The sequence below is a fragment of the Lygodium microphyllum genome, chromosome 2 (genome assembly GCF_053477565.2).
Source record: "Lygodium microphyllum isolate KBCC chromosome 2, Lygodium_microphyllum_v1.1.10, whole genome shotgun sequence".
Lineage (NCBI taxonomy): Eukaryota > Viridiplantae > Streptophyta > Polypodiopsida > Schizaeales > Lygodiaceae > Lygodium > Lygodium microphyllum.
In genome coordinates, this window is record NC_141136.1 from 17,803,094 (window position 1) to 17,827,678 (window position 24,585).

Here is a 24,585-nt window from a genome sequence, read left to right on the forward strand (position 1 = left end):
CTTCTCGTAATACAAAAGGTGATCCCTTGTCATAAGTAGAAGGAGGCTTTGTTGAAAGTCTAGCATCATTGGTATGATGCACTTTTAAGGAGAAGTAGTACTTCATTAGTTTGAAATATTATGGCAAAAGGAATCAATTGCCTTTAAAGTTTGGAGTGAGCCAACATTCTTAAATGCATGTTTTAGATGACTTATAAGTATTGTTTGCTTATAAGCAAGGTTGGTCATGATTAGCTTTGTGACTACAAAAATTTGCAACTTGATGACTCATTGCTATAGAGGTTGTTTGTTTTTTAGGGTATATAATAAGGAGGTGCATTATTGATTGATGTTTCTCTCATTTTTCTTTATGTTGAGTTAGGATTTTTTTGCCCTTGAGTGACCATATCCTACTAACACATGCCCACTCCTCCTTTCATATCCCTTTCTACCTCATACCATCATCCTTCCCTCTATCTAGGCCTCAAATTTGAAGGATTGTCCAACTTTCCATTTGGAAGGTCTTAGAGGAGCTCCCCGCTTTTTTAAGAGTTGGAAGGGCATATAACTATTTTTACAAATCTACTATATCTTTCAATGGGTAATATAGTCACGATCCTTCCCAAAAAGGTTAAAACCCTTTGAAGGTTGTTGCAACCTTCAATTTTTAGGCATGTCTCTATCTTTAGTGTGTGTGCTAACACCCCCTACCTCAACGTTGCTCGTACTTGGCCCTTTTGCTAACTTGCCCTAATCCCTCTATTCTAGTGTCCTATGTACTCCCCACCACCTCCTCCAACTATCTACCCTTCATAGTTGCCCTAATCCCTCTATTCTAGTGTCCTATGTACTCCCCACCACCTCCTCCAACTATCTACCCTTCATAGTTGCCCTAATCCCTCTATTCTAATGTCCTATGTACTCCCCACCACCTCCAACTATCTACCCTTCATAGTTGTTTGTGCCCTAGCAGCTGTTGTCAAGCCTCTTGCCGTAGGAATACATCTCAAGCACAAGTAATGTAATCCTCTAGTTTGGTGATGGTTGCCTCATTTACCCTCCACATTAGTATATCACACATTAATGAGGACACACTACTTATAATGGAATCGTGGTCCAGCCATGGTGGCCACATAGCAAATGATCACTTAACTCCCTAATGCTCTTTGAGAAAGGAGTTGCCTACATGGTACTTTTGGTATAATAACTTCAGTGTCTCAAATTTTGAGCATTATTGGCATTGGTTCCCAACACCCAAACACTCCCCTATTCCCAATACTAATACTAGAGTTTTGCCACTTGGTGAAGGACTCTGGCCACATGTTAGGACCATTCTATCTACTTGAGGTTTGCAAATGTAATAACCAATGCAAGGGTGCCAAAGGTCAGTGTGGCTATCATAGATACCCCAAAGGATACTCAAGACCATCAAGAAAGTTATAGGAAACAAAGTCTACCAAAGAGCTATTGACATTGGACATCCCAAACTATATCTACAGGGCTACAAGTTTGGGCATCAAGAAAGAGAGTACATTTGAACTAGGCATGTTGCTACCTAGTGGGAGGCCACTAAAGTCCAATTCCTTCGTGAAAAAATATGATGGATTCACTAGAAATTGAGTCAATTAACTAGGATGGCCAACAATATTGATGCTCAAATCCTTGTGAGTACTTTATATTGATCTATATATTTGTCAAAACATTCAAGCCTAAAGAGGCATATCTTTGATTTAGTAGAGGTAGGGAATGGCTTCTTGAAACTTTCAATTCGATTAGAGGGATCTAATTGACCTCTGTCTTTGCTAAAACCTAGGGCATTTGTAGTGAGTAAATATCTATGTAGGTTAATGTTGAACATAGTAGCTTAGACATTAGTTCAACAAATTAGAAGAATAAGCTTGAGATGAAAGGCTACCTTAAGGTGCATGGCTATATGGATTAAGCTAGAATCCTAATTGAGAGTGATTATGGAATCAAGGGTGATAAGAAGGATCTAATACCATGTTGAGAATAAACTAGGATCAATGAGGAAGAGAACAAGAAGATAAAATATTAGAGAGATTTGATCACACACACACAATGAAATTCACACTAGACATGGTGTCTTTGAATTGGATGTGCATGCAAAATCATGTGCCTCTCAAAGGACCATTCTTAAACCATCTCCACCTCTCCTATGAGTTGGAATACATCCCTATATTCACCTGGCATCCTTGGATTGGGGTTTAATTGACCTCATTGATCACTTTATCAAAATCATTACCTCATTTGGAGAGGGTTACCATGCTAATGATCCAAGGCTTCATTAACCCTAATGTAGAAATCCTTGCTTCTCAAACATGAGGATCAAGATGGAGCTATTAGAATTGAAGTATGTAGATGACACAAACCTGTATGTTGAGGATGACATTGTGATATTGGAGAGAGTAAGGTTTCCTTGGAGGTGTTTTTCATGGTAGTAGGGGGAAGAACCAATTGGTGCAGGCCTATGGTTTTTCTTCTAGATCTTGATTGGGGAATTTGATTGGGCTTTGGACCTTAGATTGGAGGGTACGCAATTTGGTATCTCGAGTCCTAGGTGGGGTTTGACGTCATAGCTATCTAATAAATTACATGCAAATAATGTCATGTTGACATATTGAAGTACCACCCAACTCTCTCTAAGTAGAGCCTTGGTAGTCAACAAGATCACAACTCGGTATATAGTTTCCTATTTTTGTTCCTTAACAACATGTATAGATTATGTTGCCTATTTCAAAAGTACATGTGGACCAACTCAAATAGATCTAGGGACTCTCGAGCTAAAGTGGCATGGCAAACCCTTATCCACCACAAAGTCACCCACATGTATCCATGAGTTGGGCTAAAATAGATTATTGTAAAGTTAAGTTTTCTAGAGTCTTGTCCTAGCTAATATCATCATATTGAATAATTACAAAGCAATTAGCATCACCATAAGGCACCTGAGAATTCACATTTCTTGGAATGCAAGTTCAAAAGTGAATGATCTCAGATTTTGATCTACTTGGTCAATGATTCACAACAACCTACCTAATTAGGCTCACAAAAGGCACTTAGCCATGGATCATCCCCACATGGATAGAATAAACCATGCTCATGTATGCCCTACAAGCAATGAAAGACTTACTTTGTACCCAATAGCGTGTTGATAGAAGGATGCATCAATGAGATCACTTGGTCTTGAAGTGAAAGACGTAAACTAGGTTCTACAAGAGCCATGGGCTTCCTTTCATCAAAACCAAATCTTTTCAAATATGAGTTTCAAATGCACTTCATTTGTTGCATAATAATGTTATTCTTCTACTATAGAAAAATTCAATGCTAAAGTAAATTTTTAATGCTAACATTTCAAAAGTGGAGTGCAAATCTGAAGGATGAAAATTTAGCCTCATCTAACCTAAAAAAGCATCAAAACATCACATGCAAGTTGGTGACTCATAGAAAGCCCTTGTGTTCCTAACATAGAGTGTAATTATAGTTAAGAGCTATTGTGAAGATCACAAGCCAACAAGTAAGCATTTGTCTTCTCATACCAAACTTGAAGTGCTTGTTTGAGCTTCTTTAATTTACATGTGTTTGACTCATGTGCCTTAATATTAGATATATGAAGCTATGAAATATATCATTCCTGATGCAATTTATTGTTAAGAAAAATAGTTGTAATATCCAATTCATATATACTCTAGCTGTAATGTGAAATCGATGCAATAAGAAATCAAAGTAATCATTGTTGGATATAGGGTTGTAGGAATGCACACACACATCTTAGAGAAGAAGAAGTTTGGGAGCACAAAACACAAAGTGTATTGAGAACCAATTGAAAATATTTGCAAGGCTAAGTTTTTCCTAAAGTGAATGGGCATGAGATACACATTATAGTCAAGGAAAAAAGTGCCACAATGGTCAGTATGTTTGCACATGCCGCTACTAAAATACAATAACAAACTCCTATTAGGAGTGATATGGTGAACCAAAGTTACCAAAGTTACTCATGTATGAGGAAGTGCCAAGCCCAGTGGATTATGATTTATCCATAGAGGTGAGTAACCCCAAAGCTTTATAAAAAGCGTTAAACTTCACGCAAGGCAAAGCCTTCTTGAAAAGATATGCAAGGTTATGCTATGTTGTCATATAGGCCAAGCTGATCTCTACCTTAAAATCCAAGCACACTCAATTATAACTATTAAAGTCACCCTATACCTAGCTTGACAACTAGAAATGGTTGCAATAAGCTACTTCTCACTAAACCATGACATATTGCCAAGCATGAAGTAAAGCCACCTATGGATACATAAGTTGCATAATAACTAGCCCAATCAAAATTTGAAAAAGCATGAAAATATGGCAGGGATGATCGGTCCTTCGGATAAAACATCCCAAGGTGGAAAAGTAAATGTGAACAAAAATGTGTGTAAAAGGAGTATAAGGATTATGAAAGATTGAGCGATAAGCTAGATAAAAAAAATACTTATATCTTAGCAATTTCTCTCTCAATAAATTTCCTGAGTTTACTAGTAAGGCCCTAGAACCATTTGACCTTATAGATTACTTCATTCACATCTATCTACATCTTGGCTCTCTCAAAAATTGATTTGAGCCTATCTTCCCAAATCAACTGGAAGCTAGTTATTTTGACAATGTGATAATGTAGTTCTTCTTTACTCTTATAAACTTCTCCTTCACCTAAGATATAAGACTAAAATATCTATTTATCGTTGCTCTATGGTTTTAGCTTGTTGGATATGGAACTCCATAGATTGGCTACCATGCATCCCTCCCAACTATCTCTTGTTGCGATAGCGTTTTCCATCTATTATGCCCCAAATAGTGAAATGTATGCTTCATTGCTTATTGATGTTTGGTACTTGGGCTATGCATAAATTTTATTATCTATGAGACTACAAATCAAATGCAAGCTTTCTTAATGCATAAATATATCAAGCATCCAATAGCATGTTGATACATAAATAGATCAAAGAAGTCTTAGACATCATGAAGACTTAACTTCAACTCTCCATAGAAGTAGCAATAGGATTGCAATCCTCAAGTCTGAATCTCTACAATAATGTCTCAATATACTTTGTTTGGGACAAACAAATGACTCATCATAGTGCTTAAATTGAATGTCAAAATGATGATGCAATAAGCCTAAATCTAACACATGAGTCAAAACAGTGAGAAACATTCCATTGACATAAACCACCATAATTAGATCTAGATCACCTGCATGCATGAGATGCAAGGTGGTCTTAGCTACTAGACTATCTTAAGGACCATGTGTAATTATGTATGTATGTATTTTTCTCATACTAAGCCCAAAGTTCTTACTTTAGACTATGTAAAGCTTTCTCCAATGTGTACATTTTTCTTTCCTCCCTTTTCAAAAAAAATCATGAGGCAAAACTACATATACTTCCTTATGCAAATCACCATTCAAAAATGTAGTTTTCATGTCCAACTAACATACATTATAATTGTTCTTAGCTGGTACCACACAAATACATCAAATTTTCACCATAGAACAAGTGGAAGCAATTGTTTAACCATAATCCATTGACGTAATTCTATACTTATAGCACAATCAATAGTAGCATCTAGTTTATTTTGAACTTTTAAAGCCATGTAGTACGATGGCATTTTTGCCATGAGGTAAGTCACACAAGAACTAATAAAACTTCAAGTAGAGGAAGACAAGGATGGAGCAAGTGGAGGTTAGGAGCTACATGCTCTCCTCCCCTTCATCATTCTTCTCATTCTATCTTCTCTTCAATCTTTTTTTTACAAGTCTCTCACACACACTTAATACAACCATGGATAAAGCTTAGGCTTTTGCCTTATTTCTCAACACTCCCCCCTCAAGCTCAGGATGAGCTTCCAAAGATAATACTCCAAGTGCACTCCTGATATACTCAAACTTATCTTTACCTAATGCTTTGGTAAATATATCAGCAACTTGGTCATTTGTTTTGACATGGACCAAGTCAACCTCTCCATCAATGACCTTCTCTCTAATGAAGTGATAGTGCACTTCTATGTGTTGTATCCTAGCATGGTAGACTGGGTTCTTTGCCAACATAATGCTGCTAATGTTGTCACAAGATATGATGACTCCACCATAAGTTTCAATCCCCATGTCACATAAAACCAATCTCAGCCATGCTTTCTGCATTCTCCTGAGGTCTAGACATATCTTCTAAGTGCTGATTTCCAAGCTTACCATTTGCTGAAATTTTCTTCCCATGAGCTATCATCACTACTCTCATAAGAATCCAAGTCCACTGCAATCTTGGGCTTCTACCATGATTCATACTCACTGAATCTGACATCCCTGCTGTTAATGTAAACTTCCTTAGTCACTGGATCATAGCATTTGTAACCCTTCTTCTCATCAAGATATCCAAGAAAGATGCATTTTATAGCCTTTGGCTCCATCTTCCTCCTCAAATCATCAGGAACATGAACATAGCAAACACATCCAAAAACCCTGAAGTAGGCAACAGTGGGTGTCCTACCATACATCTTCTCATACAATGATACATGACGAGTCAATGCTGTAGGTGTCCTATTCATGATATGTACTACAATATGCACTGCCTCTGCCCAATATGTCAATGACATATTCATTTGGTTCATTATTGCCCTAGCAATCTCTGCAATGATATGGGTCTTCCTTTCTGCCACACCATTCTACTAAGGTGTGTACCTACATATCACCTATCTTTTGATTCCATGATCTCTCAAAAAATCTGAAAATTTATATGACATGTACTCTCCTCCATTATTAGACCTCAAGCATTTTATGTAACAACCAAATTGTTTTTCAACCATAGCTTTAAACTCCAAAAATCTTTCAAAGGCTTCACTTTTATGCTGCATGAAATATACCCAAGTTATTCTGCTAAAGTCATCAACAAAGGTGATATAGAACCTGCATCTCCCACTTAATGAGACATTCTGACATGGACCCCAAATATCAGAATGCACCATTTCCAAAGGATAACTGCTGATTCTCCCCCTCTTTGGAAATGGTAATCTAGATTGCTTGCCAAACTGACAAGCCTTACATACATGATCATAATTAACAAAACCAGAGTGGAGCAAACCAGGAACCACCTATTTAGTTTGCCTCCTTCCTCGACCCCTAGGCATAGTATTTTTCTTATGATAACATTCCCTTTGAAAATGTCCATACTGCCCACAATAATTACATGCACCATCTCTATGTGGAGGAGTAGATTGTCCTCTACCTCTAGAGTAAGATCTCCCCCTGCCTCTAGGAATGAAACTGCCACGACCAAAGGTACCTCGACCACGTGCAAAGCTATCACCACCACAGCCATAAGATGAGCCTCTAGCTCTAGATGGGCTCAAACCCAACTTATTTCTTTTGTAAGTAGCAAAGCAATCAATTCTTCAAAGTCTGGCATAGAGCCTCCTCTAACTGAAATAGAGGTATCCAAAGATTTATATGTTGGGCCAAGTCCATTAAGTGTGATTGAAACCAAGTCATCATCATCCACTGGTGCATTTATAGATACAAGATCTTTATGAAAGTCAGAGAAGGGTTGAGGCAACATAGAGTAGTAGTGTGATATCTCCTCTTCTTTCTCATTATACCATAATCACACATAATGAAGTGAATACGACACTTAGATCTCACTAACCAGCAACACTAACTGTGATTAAACCTCGAGTCAGTGACTTATTCAATGTCATCATATGGAGACAGCTGGACAACACCTAAGTGTCGAGTACACACTAACCAAAGGTGAAAGAGCTTGAAGTCTTAACACTCCCCCTCAAGCTCAAGATAACATTTGTACACCAAGTAGCTGACAGGAAACACTGAGCTTATCTTTACACAAAGACTTGGTAAAGATATCTGCAACCTATTCATTCGTCTTCACATGCATAAGATCTATTCTGCCTCTGCAAGAACCATCTCTTTGATAAAATGGTAGTGTACCTCAATATGTTTAGTTCTGGCATGGTATACTGGATTTGTTACCAGAAGTACACTACTAAGATTGTCACAAAATAAAGTCACTAGAGCATCCACCTGTATGTCCAAATCAACTATAAGCTTGAGCAGCCAAGCAATCTCACATGCTGCCAATGTAGCACCCATGTACTCTGCCTCAGTGCTAGACAATGCAACCGTCAGTTGCTTCTTGCTGCTCTAGCTGATCATTACACTTCCAAAGCCAAAGGCATAACCACTCGTAGACCTACTATCATATGAGCATCCTGCCCAATTTGCATCTGTGTATCCAACTAGTTTTAGGGCCTTATCTTTCTCATAGAACAACCCATAATCTACAGTGGACTTTACATATCTCATAATCCATCTAACATCATCCAAATGTGGCTTTCTGGGCTTCTACATGAACTGACTTATGAGCCCAATAGCATAACTCAAATCAGACCTGGTGATGGTTACGTAGATCAAGCTTCCAACCATCTGCCTATACATAGTCACATCATCAATTTTAGCTCTAGTGCTGATGTCCAACTTGACATTCTGATCAAGAGGTGTATCAAGAGGTTTACATTCAGTCATGCCATATTTCTTCAGCATTTCCATGACATAGTGTTTCCGCATAAGCCATAAACCATTTTCAATCTTGATTACCTCAATACCCAAGAAGTACTTAAGCTCATCTAAGTCCTTCATATCAAATTCAAATTTCATCATTCTCATAACATTCTATATCCCAAAGTCATCATCACCTGTGATTATCAAATCATCCACATAAATAACCAGCACTACCAAGCCTCTGTCTGTCTTTTTCGTGAACAGGCTATCATCAGCCCTGCAAACTGTGAATCCCAAACTGTGCAAGTAATTACTGATCCTTTCATGCCAGGCTCTCGAAGCCTGTTTCAACCGATACAATGCTTTTTTTAGCTTGCATAAATAATGTTGAAATTCAAGGTGTACATATCCTTTGGGCTAATCCATATAAACATCCTCTTCCAAGTCACCATTGAGGAAATCATTCTTGACATCCATCTATTGTAATTTCCAGCCTTTAGCAGCAACCAATGTAATCATTGTTTGTATGCTACCATCTTGTCAACAAGGCTAAAAGTTTCTTCGTTGTCTAGGCCATGCTATTGAGCATAACCCTTAGCGAGACCAGCATGGCTTTGTACCTCTCTACACTGCCATCCGACTTGCATTTAATCTTATAAACCCATTTGCAGCCAATAGTCTTTAAGCTACTAAGCTAGAATCACAAACTTTCAAAGGCTGGGATTAACTTATTAAAAGCTTCCTATGTGGGGCTTGCCAATGGTGGAATGTAGAGCAGCTTCCGGGTGAAAGGTAGATCAAGATGTGAGAGCACAAGTGGAAGCAAGAAGATGCAAGAGCTATGGAGGTTCAAGCAAGAGAGAGCAGGAAAATGTGTGAGAACTCCAACAATCACAATGCGTGACATGCCTTCACTTGTTCTATTGTCATAGAAAGAGTAAAAAATAAAATGACAATGATAGTAGCAGCTGTCCGTTGAAATATTAGAGTGAGAGCAAGAGAAAGTGTGCATAAGAGGGAGAGAGATCTCAAGTACAAGAAGAAGATATTGCTTAATGAGTTGTTTACAAGTACAACTTGTACACTCTCCTCTACATTGAGAGTGACCTTTAGACTATTTAAATAGCCTTTGATGGCTAGGGTTAGGGTTTTTCCCCTTGCCCTCCAGTTCATTCACACCCATCTACCCTTATCCACCCTTGCATACATAAGGTTCACATGCCTATCTCTCAACACCCCCCCTCAATGTCAGAGTGGCATTGGACTACAAGACATGTTAATGCCCCCCTCAAACAAAATGGGACGCCTTTATAAATCATGCTACAAGAGTGCTTATAAGTAGGGGATTTTTAGATTTAGAAAATTTGATCATTAGGTGTTTTGGAGACAAAATTGGCCTCCAATTCTTTCGGTACTTCAGGGATGGTAGGACATTTACTAGTAATATGCCTTGTCTTCTTACATTTGTTGCAATTCATTTCGTCAGGATATTTTTTCTAATAGTTGATGACAAGATGTCCTTTCTTATTGCAAAAAAACATTGGTGGAGACAATATGAACCAAAAGTTCCTCATGGGTTGTTGAAGTAGATACTTGACTGGTGTTGCCTTCTTTCTAATTTCTTTTCTCCTCATCTAAACAAGATTGGATAGTGCTTTCTAAGGTTGCATTAGGGATGTTTGTAAGAGTAGTCACAAGGGTTGGAAATACCTTCTTTACAACTTTCAAAAGAATTGCAATGGCATCTTCATCATGAATTGGAGCTTGAATTGTGGATAGCTATGCCATGAGAGCCCCTTCATGTGAGAAATGAACTTACATAGGTCTTCTCCTTGTTTATACTCTAGGCTAAAAAAATCGATCTTAAGGGACATTTTAGAGTTCTTTCCTTTAGCGCCATAAAGTTTTTCAAGCTCATCCCATTTCTCCTTGGCAGTGGAGAGTTGGTCAATGTGATGAATTAAGGATTCATCTAGATGAAGCATGATTATGGCTTGGGCTCTTTCATCATCTTCTACATCAAGTGGGTTTGATGGATCAATAACCTTGGTCCCTTTTATGAAGGGCTAGTAGCCCTATTCCATCATTTTATACTTCACAAATACCTGCCATGGAAGAAAGTCTTTTCCATCAAACTTACGGATTTGAGGTCTAACATTAGCATAGGCCATGGCCATGATAGGAAAGTCTTACCGATTGCTCTAGGCAATGGCAGTGTCTAGTCCTTTACACAATGGCCAATAAGTGTAGAAGCAAAAGAGATGACTAATAAGTAGCAGGCTTAAATGTGATATGTTACAAAATGAGACGAGGGATGAGGACAATGGTCTATGTGTTTATAACCTATACATAGCCTTACAATGACAATAAGGCACTTAATGAATATGTTTAAGATAGAGACTAATCTCCTCAAGATTGAGATTTAGGGTAAAACATCTTCTACATACTGATTAGAAACAGGATCATGACTATGAGATGTAGCCTTAGTGCTTACAAGCACTCATCTCATAATATATGTTTATAAGTCAGATTTCTTATGAGCTTAATGATGTTTACCAAGTGTCTTTGAGCCTGAGATGGAGCTTCTAGATATGCAAAAGTCTCCAAGGACTTAAATCAGTGATTAGAATCACTATTAGTGCTTGAAGCTTTCTAGCTATGGCTACCAGAAAACCCACAACTAGTTTTTCACAGGGACCTCTTTTTATGGGCACAGATTTGAGGAGTCCTCTTATGGGAGGATAGTCTACTAGGGGGGCTATCAAAGCCCCATGAAGGTAATCAAGATTGCACCTTCAACAAGTTGCACCAGGTCGAAGAAGTCCACACTATTGGTTGCGTGAGTTCTACATTTTTCTAAAATGCCGGCCTCCTAGTTGCCCAAAGTCGAACTTTGAAGCTCTAAGATATTGCGCCTTGAGCTAGAGAAGAGATATTCAAAAGAGGTCTTGAGCTTAAATGCTCTCCCTAGGTCATCCAACAGAGGTGGGTATGGCAGGCAGCTATGGAGGTGAAGAGGTATAGTGAGAAAATGACACGCTCAGATGCACTTAGTGGGAAATTGAGTTGAAGAAAGCTTGTTGGATCAAAGATGGCTCTCATACCATGTTGCAATATCAAAGTGAGAGCAAGAGAAAGTGCCCACAAGAGGGAGAGAGAGCTCAAGTACAAGAAGAAGACATTGCTTAATGAGTTGTTTACAAGGACAATTGGTACACTCTCCTCTATGTTGAGACTAACCTCTAGGCTATTTAAATAGCCGCTAAAGGCTAGGGTTAGGGTTGCCCCCTACCCTCCAATTCATTCATACCTAGCTACCCTTATCCACCCTTGGATACATAGGGTTCACATGCCTATCTCTCAACACTGCCATGTGTAGCATATAGGTTTGCAAGCGTGAGTACAAGTAAATGTAAGTGGCTAGGCATAAGCCACCTTTAACCCCTAGAAACCTCCCACTTAATGGTGAATGTGCTTGAGTCTAGAGAAAATAAGAAAAAAGTGACAAAGTATAATGTGTACATATGAGTACAACACGATGAGGAATAGAAGTCATTTCATCCTAGGCCCATCATTTTTCTAAGGAAGCATAACATTCTACTCTAAGAATTTTAATGAGTATATCTACAAGATTCCCATTAGTTGAGATCTTGAGAAGCTCTATTTGCTTGTCCTCAATCACCTATTTGGTGAAGTGATAATAAAACTCAATGTGCTTGGTCTTTGCATGAAAGACCAAATTACATGTCAACCAGATGATAGTCATAGAGTCTGGATACAGTGTACGAGTCATGGTCATACCAAGGCTACCACCAAACGACCTAACCTTAGGGCCTCCTTGCAAGCCTTAGTGGGGCTGCATTGCAATTAGTCTTGATAGAAGACACAACCATGCATTTTTTGCACCCTTGACATCCAAGAAATAGCACCTCCAACAAAGGTGAAAACATAGCCAAAGGGGGACTTTCTATTGCCTATAATTAGAGTTTGTGTAGCCCATGAATCCAATATCCTGGCCATCATAACAAATGCACATATATGTAGTGCCCTTAAGGTATCACATGATACCCTTCACAGTGTCCTAATGATGCATGCTAGGTGCCGCCATATAATAAGCCACAACTTGCATTGCAAATGCAATGTCAGGTCTAGTGGTGGCTATCATGGCATACATTAAGCTACCCACCAAAGATGCATACAAGATTTTGGCCATCTCAATCTTCTCATCATGCGATTGGGGACAATCTGCCTAATTAACCTCACAAAAGAAGGTAATGGATAGCCAACAGGCTTACCACCCTGTATATGGGACTATTCAAGGACTTTATGAATGTGCTCCTTCTATGATAAGTAGAGAAGTGCTTTAGAGAGATTGTGTGTAATGCACATACTAAGGATGTGAGAGTCATATCCTATGCCCTTCATCTCTCAAACCTCTTCTTAAGTTCAGTCTTCTTAGCATCTTGAAGCTCATCCCAATCCTCTCTATCCCAAATCTCTAGCTTTATGCCCACCAAAATTTATCAATAACATAGTATATAGAGGGCTCAAAACGATCAAGAGGACATGAGGCTCTAGTAGAGTGTCTCAAAGTTGGTTATGGGTCCTATACTACATGTCCTCTCTATGTAGCATAATGACCCTACACAATATGCAGATCTTGAGCCACTACATCATTAGTTGCTAGAGGCTATCAAACTACATCAAAAGTTGCTAGAGGCTCCTCTTGAAAGATCACTCTACATATCTCAACTACCTACTCTAGTCTCATAGCCATCTTTTTCTCATGGAATACAACGTCATCAATTACTAGAGGTTGTTAACTTGGCTATACTATAATAGGAGGCTCCTCTTGAAAGATCACCCTGCATATCTCAATGACCTACTCCGGTCTCACAGCCATATTTTCCCCATGGAATACAACATCATAGCTATGAATAACCTTCAAGCTTACGAATCCCAAAGGCAATAGCCCATCTCACTTGCATTAACATATCTAAGAAAGATGCATTTGATGGACTTTGGATCCAACTTATTGCATTTATCATTGGGAATATGGCAAAATGCCTGATATCCAAAGACTTGCAAGTGTGCATATGAGGGAGGTTTACCAAACTATACCTCCTCTACAAATCTACTACTAAGAGCAATGCATGGGGATCTATTAATTAAATGAACTACAATGGTAACTGCCTCAATCTAAAAGTAGTGTGGTAAGTGCGCCTGACTAAGTATATTGTGGATTCTTTCCTAAATATTGAAAGATAGGCATGTGAACCCTATGTATACAAGGGTGGATAAGGGTAGATGGGTGTAAATGAACTAGAGGGTAGGGGGAGCACGGGAAAACCCTAACCCTAACTTCTCTAGACAATATATAAATTGCTTGTACTAGTTGTACTTGTGAACAACTCACTAAGCAAGATCTTCTTCTTGTACTTGAGCTCTCTCTCTCCCTCTTGTGCACACTCTCATGCTTCCACTCTAATACTCCAACATGGTATTAGAGCCAAATTTGATCCAACAAGCTTCCTTCAGCCATATCCTAACCTAAGCACACAAGAAGATATTTTGCCTTCTCATTTACCTTCTTCTCCACCATAGCCAGCTTGACCCCCTGATCTTAGAGGAGGTGGCATGTGCAAAGGAGGCAATATTAGCTCCTGATTCATTCTGGAGACTTCATCCTCAGCTCAGGACGCTCCATCATGGCACATCATACGCTGACATTGGGCGACGAGGAGGGAAAAATTGTGTTTTTTCGCAAAATTGGCGTAGATTTGCAGGCGACACATCTCGAGTTGCTATGCATGCTGACAAAGGTGCAATGTTGGCATCTACCATGGGGGTTTGTTAGCCCCCATAGTGGGCCATCTCCCTCTAAGAGGGTTTGATCTAATTCCTCAATGTCTACTGTGACTAAAACCCTAATTGTGGTTTTCTGGCAGCCACAACCAAGAAGCTTCAAGCTTTCCTATTTTCACTTTTTTCAATCTCGGAATCATTAACAATGATTCTAATCACTGAAGCATATGCTTTGAAGTGTGTTCCTGATCTGTGAGCAGCTCCAACACTCGGGGGACATCATAAGCTCACCAAGAAGCCAACTCTCAACACTAGTCCTCAGTCAAGTATTTCACTAAGCTTGACAAGGTAAATACCTAAACATCTCAAGTGGTCTTAATCTTGAGATGAGTGCTTCTTAACACTAAAAAGGCATTTACTGACATTAGTTGCTACTGCCTTATGATGAAACATGAACATGGATGCAATTGAAATCTCCTTGGACTCTTCACCAAGTGTCGAAGTTATTGATCGACCTTGCACAACCAAATATTCATCCACTAAACCATAAGGTGGGGAGGAGCCAGAGGTCGCAATCCGCCAAAATCTTACCTTGAGGTACTACATATGTATGATTTCCAACCTTTTGTACTTGGCCATTTGTAAAGGGCTAGACACTGCCATTGCCTAGGGAAATCGGTAAGACCTTCATATTATGGCCATGGGAGCTTATGCAGATGTTAGGCCTCAAATCCACAAGTTTAATGGAAAAGTTTTTCATCCCCGGCAAGTCCTGGTGAAATATAAAATGATGGAATGGGGCTACTGGCCCTTCATAAAAGGAACTAAGGTTATTGATCCATCAAATCCACTTGATGTAGAAGATGATGAACGAACTCAAGCCATCATCATGCTTCATCTGGTTGAGTCCCTAGTTCATCATATTGACCAACTCTCCACTACCAAGGAGAAATGTGATGAGCTTGAAAAGCTCTATGGTGCTATAGGGAAGAACTCCAAGATTTTTCTAAAGATCAAAATTTTTAGCTTGGAGTATAAACAAGGAGAAGAGCTAGGTAAGTCTATTTCACATATGAAGCGGCTCGTGGCATAGTTGGCCTTCGTTCAAGCACTAATTCATGATGAAGATGCCATTGCCATCCTTCTTCTGAAGGCTGTAAAGAAATTCTTTCCAACCCTTGTAACTATCCTTACCAATATCCCTAATCAAAATTTCAAAAGCACCATCCAGTCCTACTTAGATGAGGAGAAGAGGAGTCCAGGATCTACTTCAACAACCCATGAGCAAGTCCTGGTGCATACTATCTCCACCAAATGCTCCTTTTGCAATAAGAAGGGACATCTTGTCAATAATTGATGGAAAAAATATCCCAACAAAATGAAGTGTAACAAGTGTAAGAAGACAAGGCATATTACAAGTAAATGTCCTACCACTCTTGAAGTGCCCAACAAATTGGAGGCCAACTTTGTCTCCAAAACATCTGAAGATAGACTTTTCTAAATCCTCTACTTATAAGCACTCTTGTAGCTTGATTTATAAAGGCATCCCATTTTGTTTGGGGGTGGGGGGGGGTCTTAAACATGCATTGTAGTCCAATGGCACTTTGGCATTGAGGGGGGGGGGGGGGGGGTGTTGAAAGATAGGAATGTGAAGCCTATGTATACAAGGGTGGATAAGGGTAGGTGGGTGTAAATGAACTGGAGGACAGGGGAAGCAAGGGGAAACCCTAACCTTAACTTCTCTAGAGGCTATATGAACTGCCTAAAGGTCACTCTCACAGTAGAGGAGAGTGTACTAGTTGTACTTGTGAACAATTCACTAAGCAAGTTCATCTTCTTGTACTTGAGCTCTCTCTCTCCCTCTTGTGCACACTCTCATGCTTCCACTCTGATATTCCAACACTGAATAGTCCTATTCATGTGCTTTGCAATACCATTCTAGGGTGGGGGCACAAGGGGCAATCGACTGATGCTTAATATCCTTCTCATCACAAAACTACTCAAATGACTTAGAGAAAGATTCACTCCCATTGTTAGATCACATGCATCTTAGCCTATGCCCAAACTAGTGTTGAAATGTAAGCAAAAGTTCTAACTTCTATTTTATGGAATAGACCCAAACATGATGTGATTAATCATCAATGAACACAATAAAATACTTTGCACCACCTAATGATTGATAGGACATTGGACCATAAACATTTAATGCACAAGAGCGAATGACTCACTCACGCACATAGAATTAGACTTTTTTTGCGAGTTATGAGTCTGCTTGTGATATAAACAATGATCATATGAGTCAAAATATAAGTAGTCAAGAGGTGGTGAATACTGCAAATGAGTGAGGACTTTCATTCCTTTAAGAGACATATGCCCAAGATAATGAGGCCAAAGAGATATATGTGGAAGAACAATCATGGCTAAAACATGATCAACAGATCCAAATATAAGCAATGGATATAGGCTACCAATCTTGGCACCCCCTTGGCACCTCTAGCAAAAATGAGGTTGCCATATGTAATCTTCCATGCAGGATTACCAAAAGATATATATTACTTGTCATCATCCAATTGTCTAGCTGGCTTTTACTCAAAGCCAGGATGTGACCTACATCATGTAGCACAAATGGAGCACCAATATCAAACTGCAGTCTCACATCACCTATGCCAACAATGTCACACACATGATCATAACCTAGTCTAACTAAACACGTAACAGTGCAGTAGGTATAAAACCAATGACAATGTGGGGTAACATGAAAGGAAGCCCCCAAATCAAGAATTCAATGTGGAGAGTAAGAAGACTATACATCAAGCAATTGAATACCATCAAATGAAGAAGTAGCAAGGATGTAATCATCAAAGTTGTACTCCAAGGCATTTATCTCTTCTGTCTCAACATTGAACTCAAGAACAATGCTACTATCATTAGAAGACTTGGCATTATCTTATGCTTTTCCTTTGCCTTTTTTGTACCTATCATTGCACATCTTATGGCATTGTGGCCTTGTTGCCATAATAATAATAAGTGAGAGAGAACTTAGGACCAGGGGGACTTATTGTGTGATTTCCCATGAGATTTAGACTTGTCCTTGTTGGGTTGTGAGTCTCTTTGCCACAGTTTTTATTTGCCTTACCATCATGTCTGCTTCTAATTGTAAGTGCATGGATGGGTTTCATTAATGTTCTTCATGTTAACTTTTTCTATAAGCAATGCACTCTCCATATTGGAGCATTTAAAGCCATCTTTAGGAGGATTAGCACTCGTAGCAGTACGGAATGTATCCCAAGACGTAGATAGTGTGACAAGCAAGAACAAAGACTTTATGTTATCCTCAAGCTAAATGCCCTATAAGATAAGTTGGTTGAAAATGGAGTGCCTACTTGTCATAAATATCATATGTCTATTCCATAAATCGTAAGCACCACCTTCAATTGCAATAAGATTGAAGTATGTCTACTTTGACAAAGACGATATAATGGTGGACTTGCATAGCTCATCAAGCTCATCCCAATCCTTTGTATCCCAAAATTTACTCTTGGTTTTCAATGGCCTAACCTATTTCTTTTACGCCTAACAAATTTGAGTCTTCTAATACTGGAAGTTGTTGCCATTTACCTTTTCTATATTAAAGATTAACACTGTCATTAGATGCATTTGAAACACCTGTCATTATATATCCCAACCAAAGAAAAGATGGGATGTTGTAGTAACAATAAATTAGCCCCAAAACTAAGCCAAAATGCATACAATAAGAGAAGGCCGAGCTAATATATTGCTAACCACAAGCAAGAAGCACTAGAGTGTTGAATATAAGTATCTAATCTCAATGAAACTGCTCAAATGTGAAATTTCAACATGGCTGGTCACAAGATTGCAATAAATGAGTGTATAACTATGGGAAAAACACTAAAATATAAAGCTTCCATTTCCAAGAATATTCGGGTAGCAACCAGGATATATAATGCAACTAGCTATGCAAAGGTAGGCATAAACCACCAAGATAACAAGGGTTGTCAGAGACTGAAAGATATCAAACACATGGATGCAATCCCAAATAAAAGAGTAGCATGTACATAAGCCAACTATGCATATGCGATCTCCAAAAGTAGCAAAGATCTACTAATCTGTAAGTAACTCATTGCACATGAACATTGAGGCTCAAGCACATAACCAAGCATGCATTCACAACTGACAAACTCGTTTGATAAGAGGAAATACTGGGTGTACAAGCCAAAGCTAAATCAACACACAATCATCACTATCGACATGTCAAAAAAGTAGACCATAACCAACTGAGCATGTATACATAGGCAAGTAAGAGTCTCCCACTGATTCACAAGTCCAAGCTCTACAAAGAAAAGACCAAAGTGCTCAAACGGAAGCAAATCTAGAATGTCTAAGAGCCAAGTAAGGCTCAATATATATGTTTAATAACATTCAGGTGCCCATTGATATGAAGTAATATATCTTGGAGCATGTATCTGCAATAAGCCTTCAAGCCCATAAGTGAGAAATCATTGAAGCAAAGAGCCATTGTCAATATGTATCTACCACATCTCAAATCCAAAGCCTAGAGCTCAACATAAGCATAGCTGGGCATGAGAATCAATGCCAAGCATCGATACATCCATGTAGCATTCGTAAAGCATTTGTAGACATTCAATGCATATGCTTTCGCAGAGTGAATGCTTGTTGTCCACATGGTGTTACAATAAAGAACCCTTCAAGAACCCAAAACATCTATATGCATTCAATGCATAAGCTTTCACAGTGAATGCTTGTTATCCACATGGTATTACAGTAAAGAATCCTTCAAGAATTGAGCTAAACAAGCTCTAATCAATATGAAAGCCTTTCCTAATTATCAATACATAATCCATGCATTGCAAACTTTTCCCATAAACATCAATAGAGCATAAAAAAAGTAAATGCTTGATATCCAAATAGTGAATAATAGATCTGTCTTGAAATTTAGAGCAATGGACGATTCAAAGCTCTTCGATCGATATTGAAGACAAAGCCAAAGGAAGTTGGAAAGGCCCCCAAAGTTTAGGCAAAGCATTATGCAAAGTCATAGGACTAAATGGTAGGGGAGCAAGTAGCAAGGCAACCCCCTAAAAATGCGTTGAAATTTGTGGGGTTGCTCATCAGGCTTTGTCTGTTGTGGGGGCTAGGTATAGGTAGCCTTCAACCCCCAACACCATTCAGTGAAATGATTGGAATTAATGCACAAAAAGTTGTTACTCACAACTTTTTCTCTAATATGATACCTTATAATAATATTTATTTGATGGGTATAAGCCACCTCTTCACATGAATATGGAAATACTTTGAAGGGTTTCTTAATGCACACTTTGTTAAGATTAATAATGCATCATGCAATTGTCTAGTTGTGGGCATTGAATCTTTGATCTTCCATAGCTCACACACACACCCCCGCCCAATTAGGTTGCTACTTGTTTGTATTGTTAATCATACCGTGGTTGAATTTACCTACATTGTAATTTGCATGTAGGAGTCGTTACTCAAATCCTTGTTGAATCATGTGCCTACATTGTAATTTGCATGTAGAAGTCGTTACTCAAATCCTTGCTGAATGTACCCCACATGGTAATTTGCATATAAGAGCCATTAGTCACTTCCTTGTTAAGTGCACTTATACGGTAACTAGCATGGCATGTGAGATGATACCCGTGTTCGTCCAGATTTGTACCGGAGAAGCTGCAGCAGTAACAGTATCAATGGCCTGGCCTAACACGCATAACTGGAAGATTGGATCAATGGCAGATTTGGACAGCAAAAATGCTATGTTCCCGTATGACATTGGGGGAGGCTTAAACATCGTAGTTGATGTGTCTTGCAGAAGAATCAACTGCAAAGCCTGCTATTATCTATCTATAACTTCTAGTACCTTACTGTTTTCAGTCACAGTAGTGCTTCTGCAAATTGTCATTGTCGCATATAAGTGTAATACTTGCAGAAAGAGAGAACGGAAGATCATGTCGAGCAGTAACGAAATAAGATTTATATTAAAGGAGCTGTCATGATCCTGAAATCGTAGAGTTCAGAACAGTATAGTACAGAAATGAGTGTGGGAATGAGCATACTTTTATTGATTGTTCAGGTGACACCTAACTTACACTACCTAAATTACACACTGCCAACATAATCAGGGGGTGGATCCTGATCTCAAAGTTGATCATTCAAAAATGCTCCTTTGCTTTGCACACACACTAGAATTTTTGACATCTTCCCATGTGGGGAAGAGGGGTAGTATTCCCTTGTTTTCTCTATAATGTTCAACATCACGAGCTTCTGCTCTGGATGCACCGCATACCGAGCTAGGTGTCGTTGGGCTGGTGGGCCCCTTTCCCAGACGCACCTACCTACGTATGTGGTCCCTCCCTCGTAGAAGCTCATGATGTTGTCATAATTCACAATGTGGGAATTTGTCTGAAGCTTCTTGTGAGAGCTCGAGTGCTAACATATGCATCCTATTCAAAATAGTATGCGCACGAAATGTGTGCGTTGCTGGAATTTTGCATGCATTATGGATGTGTGGATTCAGTGAATTTTGCAATGCATGATGAGTGAGTGCATTGAGGATTGTTTATGCGTTCTGGAGCCATATCCTCTCATAATGAATCTGTATGTGCACAGCCAGAAGACATCAATAAGGCGGGCCTTTCTTCAGAGGAGGCAGAGAAGCGTCTCAAAGAATTTGGACCTAATAAGCTGGAAGAGAAATCTGTGAGACTAATAATCATATTTTCTGAATAAAATTACATCTTAACAGTTTGTCTGATACAATTAAAAAAAGTCAGCAATGTCTCTCTTTGGTGAAATGAAAATAGAGTAGAATATTGAAGTGCCATCATCTTAAGCTTTTCTAGGCGAATATTACATTGCTAGGATTTCAAGCTTTCATAGATGGGGGTTAAGGTCTCTCATCCTGCTATATTTATGCAGCTATCTGTTGTCTTTCGAGCAAGAATAGGTCACTTTTAGAAGGCCATCTTCACGGTTTATTTCTGCTTGAGCAGGAAAACAGGTTTCTCAAGTTCCTTGCATTCATGTGGAATCCACTGTCTTGGGTTATGGAATTTGCTGCAGTTGTGGCAATAGCATTGACAAATGGAAAAGTCAGTAGGTTTCCTTATTCACAACATGTGTTTATTGTGCACACTTAATTCATGCATTCACTGTATTGTCTTGTTAACTATGGTCATCTTGAAATTTCAGAAAAGAACTCCGGATTGGGAAGACTTTACAGGCATTATTGTTTTGCTTTTGCTAAACTCCACTATAAGCTATGTGGAAGAGACTAATGCAGGCAGTGCAGCTGCTTCTCTCATGTCACGGCTTGCTCCTAAAGCAAAGGTGTGCAAGCGTGCTCACATGGGCATATATAAAAGATATGCATAGGCAACAGAGTGATTCCACCCATTGACATATTCTTATAACTGGATCAGGTTCGACGAGATGGGCAGTGGTCGGAACAAGATGCATCAATCCTTGTACCAGGTGACATCATCAGCCTCAAGCTTGGTGATATTATCCCGGCTGATGTTATACTTCTGGAAGGCGATCCATTGCAAATCGATCAGGTGAGATGAAAATGTTGTTCAACTTGGGCTTTCCATTAGTCCTATGGGCCACAATTGACTACTCTTTCCATTTGCATCTGTGCAGTCAGCACTAACTGGAGAATCCTTGGCCGTCACAAAGCGAACAGGTGAGCAAGTGCTTTCTGGTTCAATCTGCAAACAGGGAGAAGCAGAGGCTGTTGTGATGGCAACAGGAGTGCACACATTTCTAGGCAAAGCTGCTCACCTAGTTCATTCAACAAATCAAGTTGGTCACTTCCAAAAGGTTTGATTTTCAGCTCCATTCTGCAAGCAGTTTTAATTGTGGACTATGGGACCATATGATCTTTTCCGGTTTGCATAGGGTATGTATAACTAGGCTTCTCCGTCCAGTCCACTCCAAGCATATATATAAGTTCCGTTTTACAGTTCTTCTCATAGAATTCAAAATTAATAAGCTAATCTTGTGATTGTGGACTTTTTGCTTCGTGTCACAAGTAGGTTTTGAGATCGATTGGAAACTTCTGCATATGCTCCATAGCTGTTGGAATGATTATTGAGATTATCGTTATGTATGCCATCCAACATCGAGCTTACAGGGATGGCATAGACAACCTCTTGGTTTTACTCATAGGAGGAATCCCAATTGCCATGCCAACAGTGCTATCTGTTACAATGGCCATTGGGTCCCATCGGCTCTCCCAACAGGTAATGACCGACTAATGAAAAAAATCAGACTAACTAAAGCAGCCATATAGAACAGCATTTTGTGTGTATAGTTGATATTTTAAAATGATCGGTTGTCTATTGAATCACCAATTTAGGCTTAAAACCTTCACCGTTGTACACTTGTTAGGGTGCAATTACGAAACGGATGACTGCTATCGAAGAATTAGCAGCTATGGATGTTCTTTGCAGTGATAAAACAGGAACTCTTACATTAAATAGGCTTTCAGTTGAAAAGCAACTCATTGAGGTAAGTTTGGCGTGCTGGTTGATAATCAGTACATCAGTACAAACTGTGTAAGCGTTGCAAATTAGAAGATAATTCCAAGAGTTGTTTTACCAACTGTATATGCCATGCTACTTTAAGTAAAGCCATATTGTATGTAGAAATCCAGCTGAAATTCAGTGGAAAGTGGACTTTTCTCTAACCTGGACAGGTCTTTGAGAAAGATGCTACCAAAGATAAGGTCATCCTGCTGGCTGCAAGGGCATCTAGAGTTGAAAATCCAGATGCAATAGACTCTGCTATCATTTCTCTCCTTTCATCTCCAGCAGAGGTATAACTTCTGTTTCAAAAAATGACAAGTACAAAGCTTTTGTGTACCCTTTGAACCAAGCGTTTGTTTTTACACTTTATCAACTTTCTCACTTGGATACTTGGGAGGCATGCACTTACGCATGGGCTTACATATCTGCTCCTGGATAGCATAAACACATGCATTTGGAGGGAAATAAATTGAGAAAGAAGTTAAGTTCATCTTTGCAAGTATCCAAAACTGAAACAGCATAAGATACAGAATTAAATGATTACATATATGCAGTTTTTTAGTTGCTTTCGATATTCTTCTGAATAGCCATGTAGTCTCTGTATAATTTATGTCCAGCAGTTTTAAATGAGAGCTGCTTCTGCATTGAATAGCTGCAGAGATGTGCTGCAGTTTCTGACTTTTCCCACTGAGAAAGACCTTCTACAGGGAGTGTTCTTTGCAGAGAATGTTGTTTCTAAGACATCCTGCAGTCCCAGTTGGGAAGGTTTGAGCTGATTCAAAAACTTGGTGCTCATAGGGGTAGAGATAAAAAGCCTGTATTGTGGCCTTCTTCTCATACATGTTCCTTTTTGTAAAATCAGTCCTAGCTATCTGTGTAATCTTTTCCTTGTGCTGGACGAGTAGGGTATTTGGTACTTTTTGTTTGTTTTTTTTCCTGGGGACACCCTGGAGGGGTGGGGGTTTTATATTTTTGCGGCCCTTCATTAGTTGTGAGGGTATCTCTCCATCCCAATCACTCTTATAGGTTTCAGCCTACCACTTGAATGCTGAAGATTATGGTCTTTGACTTCAGGATTTTATGTGTACCTTTGACTTTGGACTTGCATATTTTCCACTTCACTACTCTGAGATAGTCTATGGAGTCCAAGGGGAGGTGCACTATTATGGCTTTTTCTTATGTGGGATGGCTCAGCAGCGAATACTACTGTGCTCCAATCATGTGTAAATTCAGGTGTATGACAAATGGGGCTACAATATCTGGTCTATGGTGGGGTTCTTTTAATTATCTTTAATGTGGTTTAGGGAACTGGTTGCTAAAAAGCTGCTCAGAGGAAGGGTGGTTTTGAGAGGTCATTCATGGTTTTTTGACATTTGTATGAGATGGTTGGGCTGATTAATGTCACTTGGAATTGCTAGTTCTTTAATTGTTAGTGCTACTTTGTATCAATACCAATTGCTAGTCTGAGGGCTACAGTGCTTGTTGCCATTGTATTTGCCTATGCCAGTGCCTCCTCCATTGAGGAGCCAGGAGACTCCTACATAGACCCAACCTGGACACATGATGTGGCAAACCATACAAGCAAAGAAAAGAAATAATAGAGGGATGGACATCAAGCTCACTTCCTAGGCACAGAATGGGCTCATTCCCAAGCTAGAGCTA

The 24,585-nt window shown here is 39.2% G+C and overlaps 1 protein-coding gene across 5 annotated transcripts in view; it reads left to right on the plus strand.

Moving 5' to 3' along the window:
* LOC148039521 (plasma membrane ATPase-like) overlaps positions 1 to 24,585 on the plus strand; it is a 113,362-nt gene that overhangs the window by 4,336 nt on the left and 84,441 nt on the right. For 2 of the 5 annotated variants that reach the window (XM_087691579.1, XM_087691570.1), the window contains 8 exons: positions 21,005 to 21,094; positions 21,388 to 21,486; positions 21,587 to 21,724; positions 21,817 to 21,951; positions 22,037 to 22,216; positions 22,432 to 22,638; positions 22,787 to 22,906; positions 23,094 to 23,213. In XM_087691579.1, the coding sequence (XP_087547705.1) occupies positions 21,005 to 21,094; positions 21,388 to 21,486; positions 21,587 to 21,724; positions 21,817 to 21,951; positions 22,037 to 22,216; positions 22,432 to 22,638; positions 22,787 to 22,906; positions 23,094 to 23,213 (1,089 nt within the window). Of the gene's footprint in view, positions 1 to 20,010; positions 20,868 to 21,004; positions 21,095 to 21,387; positions 21,487 to 21,586; positions 21,725 to 21,816; positions 21,952 to 22,036; positions 22,217 to 22,431; positions 22,639 to 22,786; positions 22,907 to 23,093; positions 23,214 to 24,585 lie in introns of those variants that run through there. The other 3 variants (XM_087691595.1, XM_087691605.1, XM_087691587.1) reach the window with 3 other exon arrangements.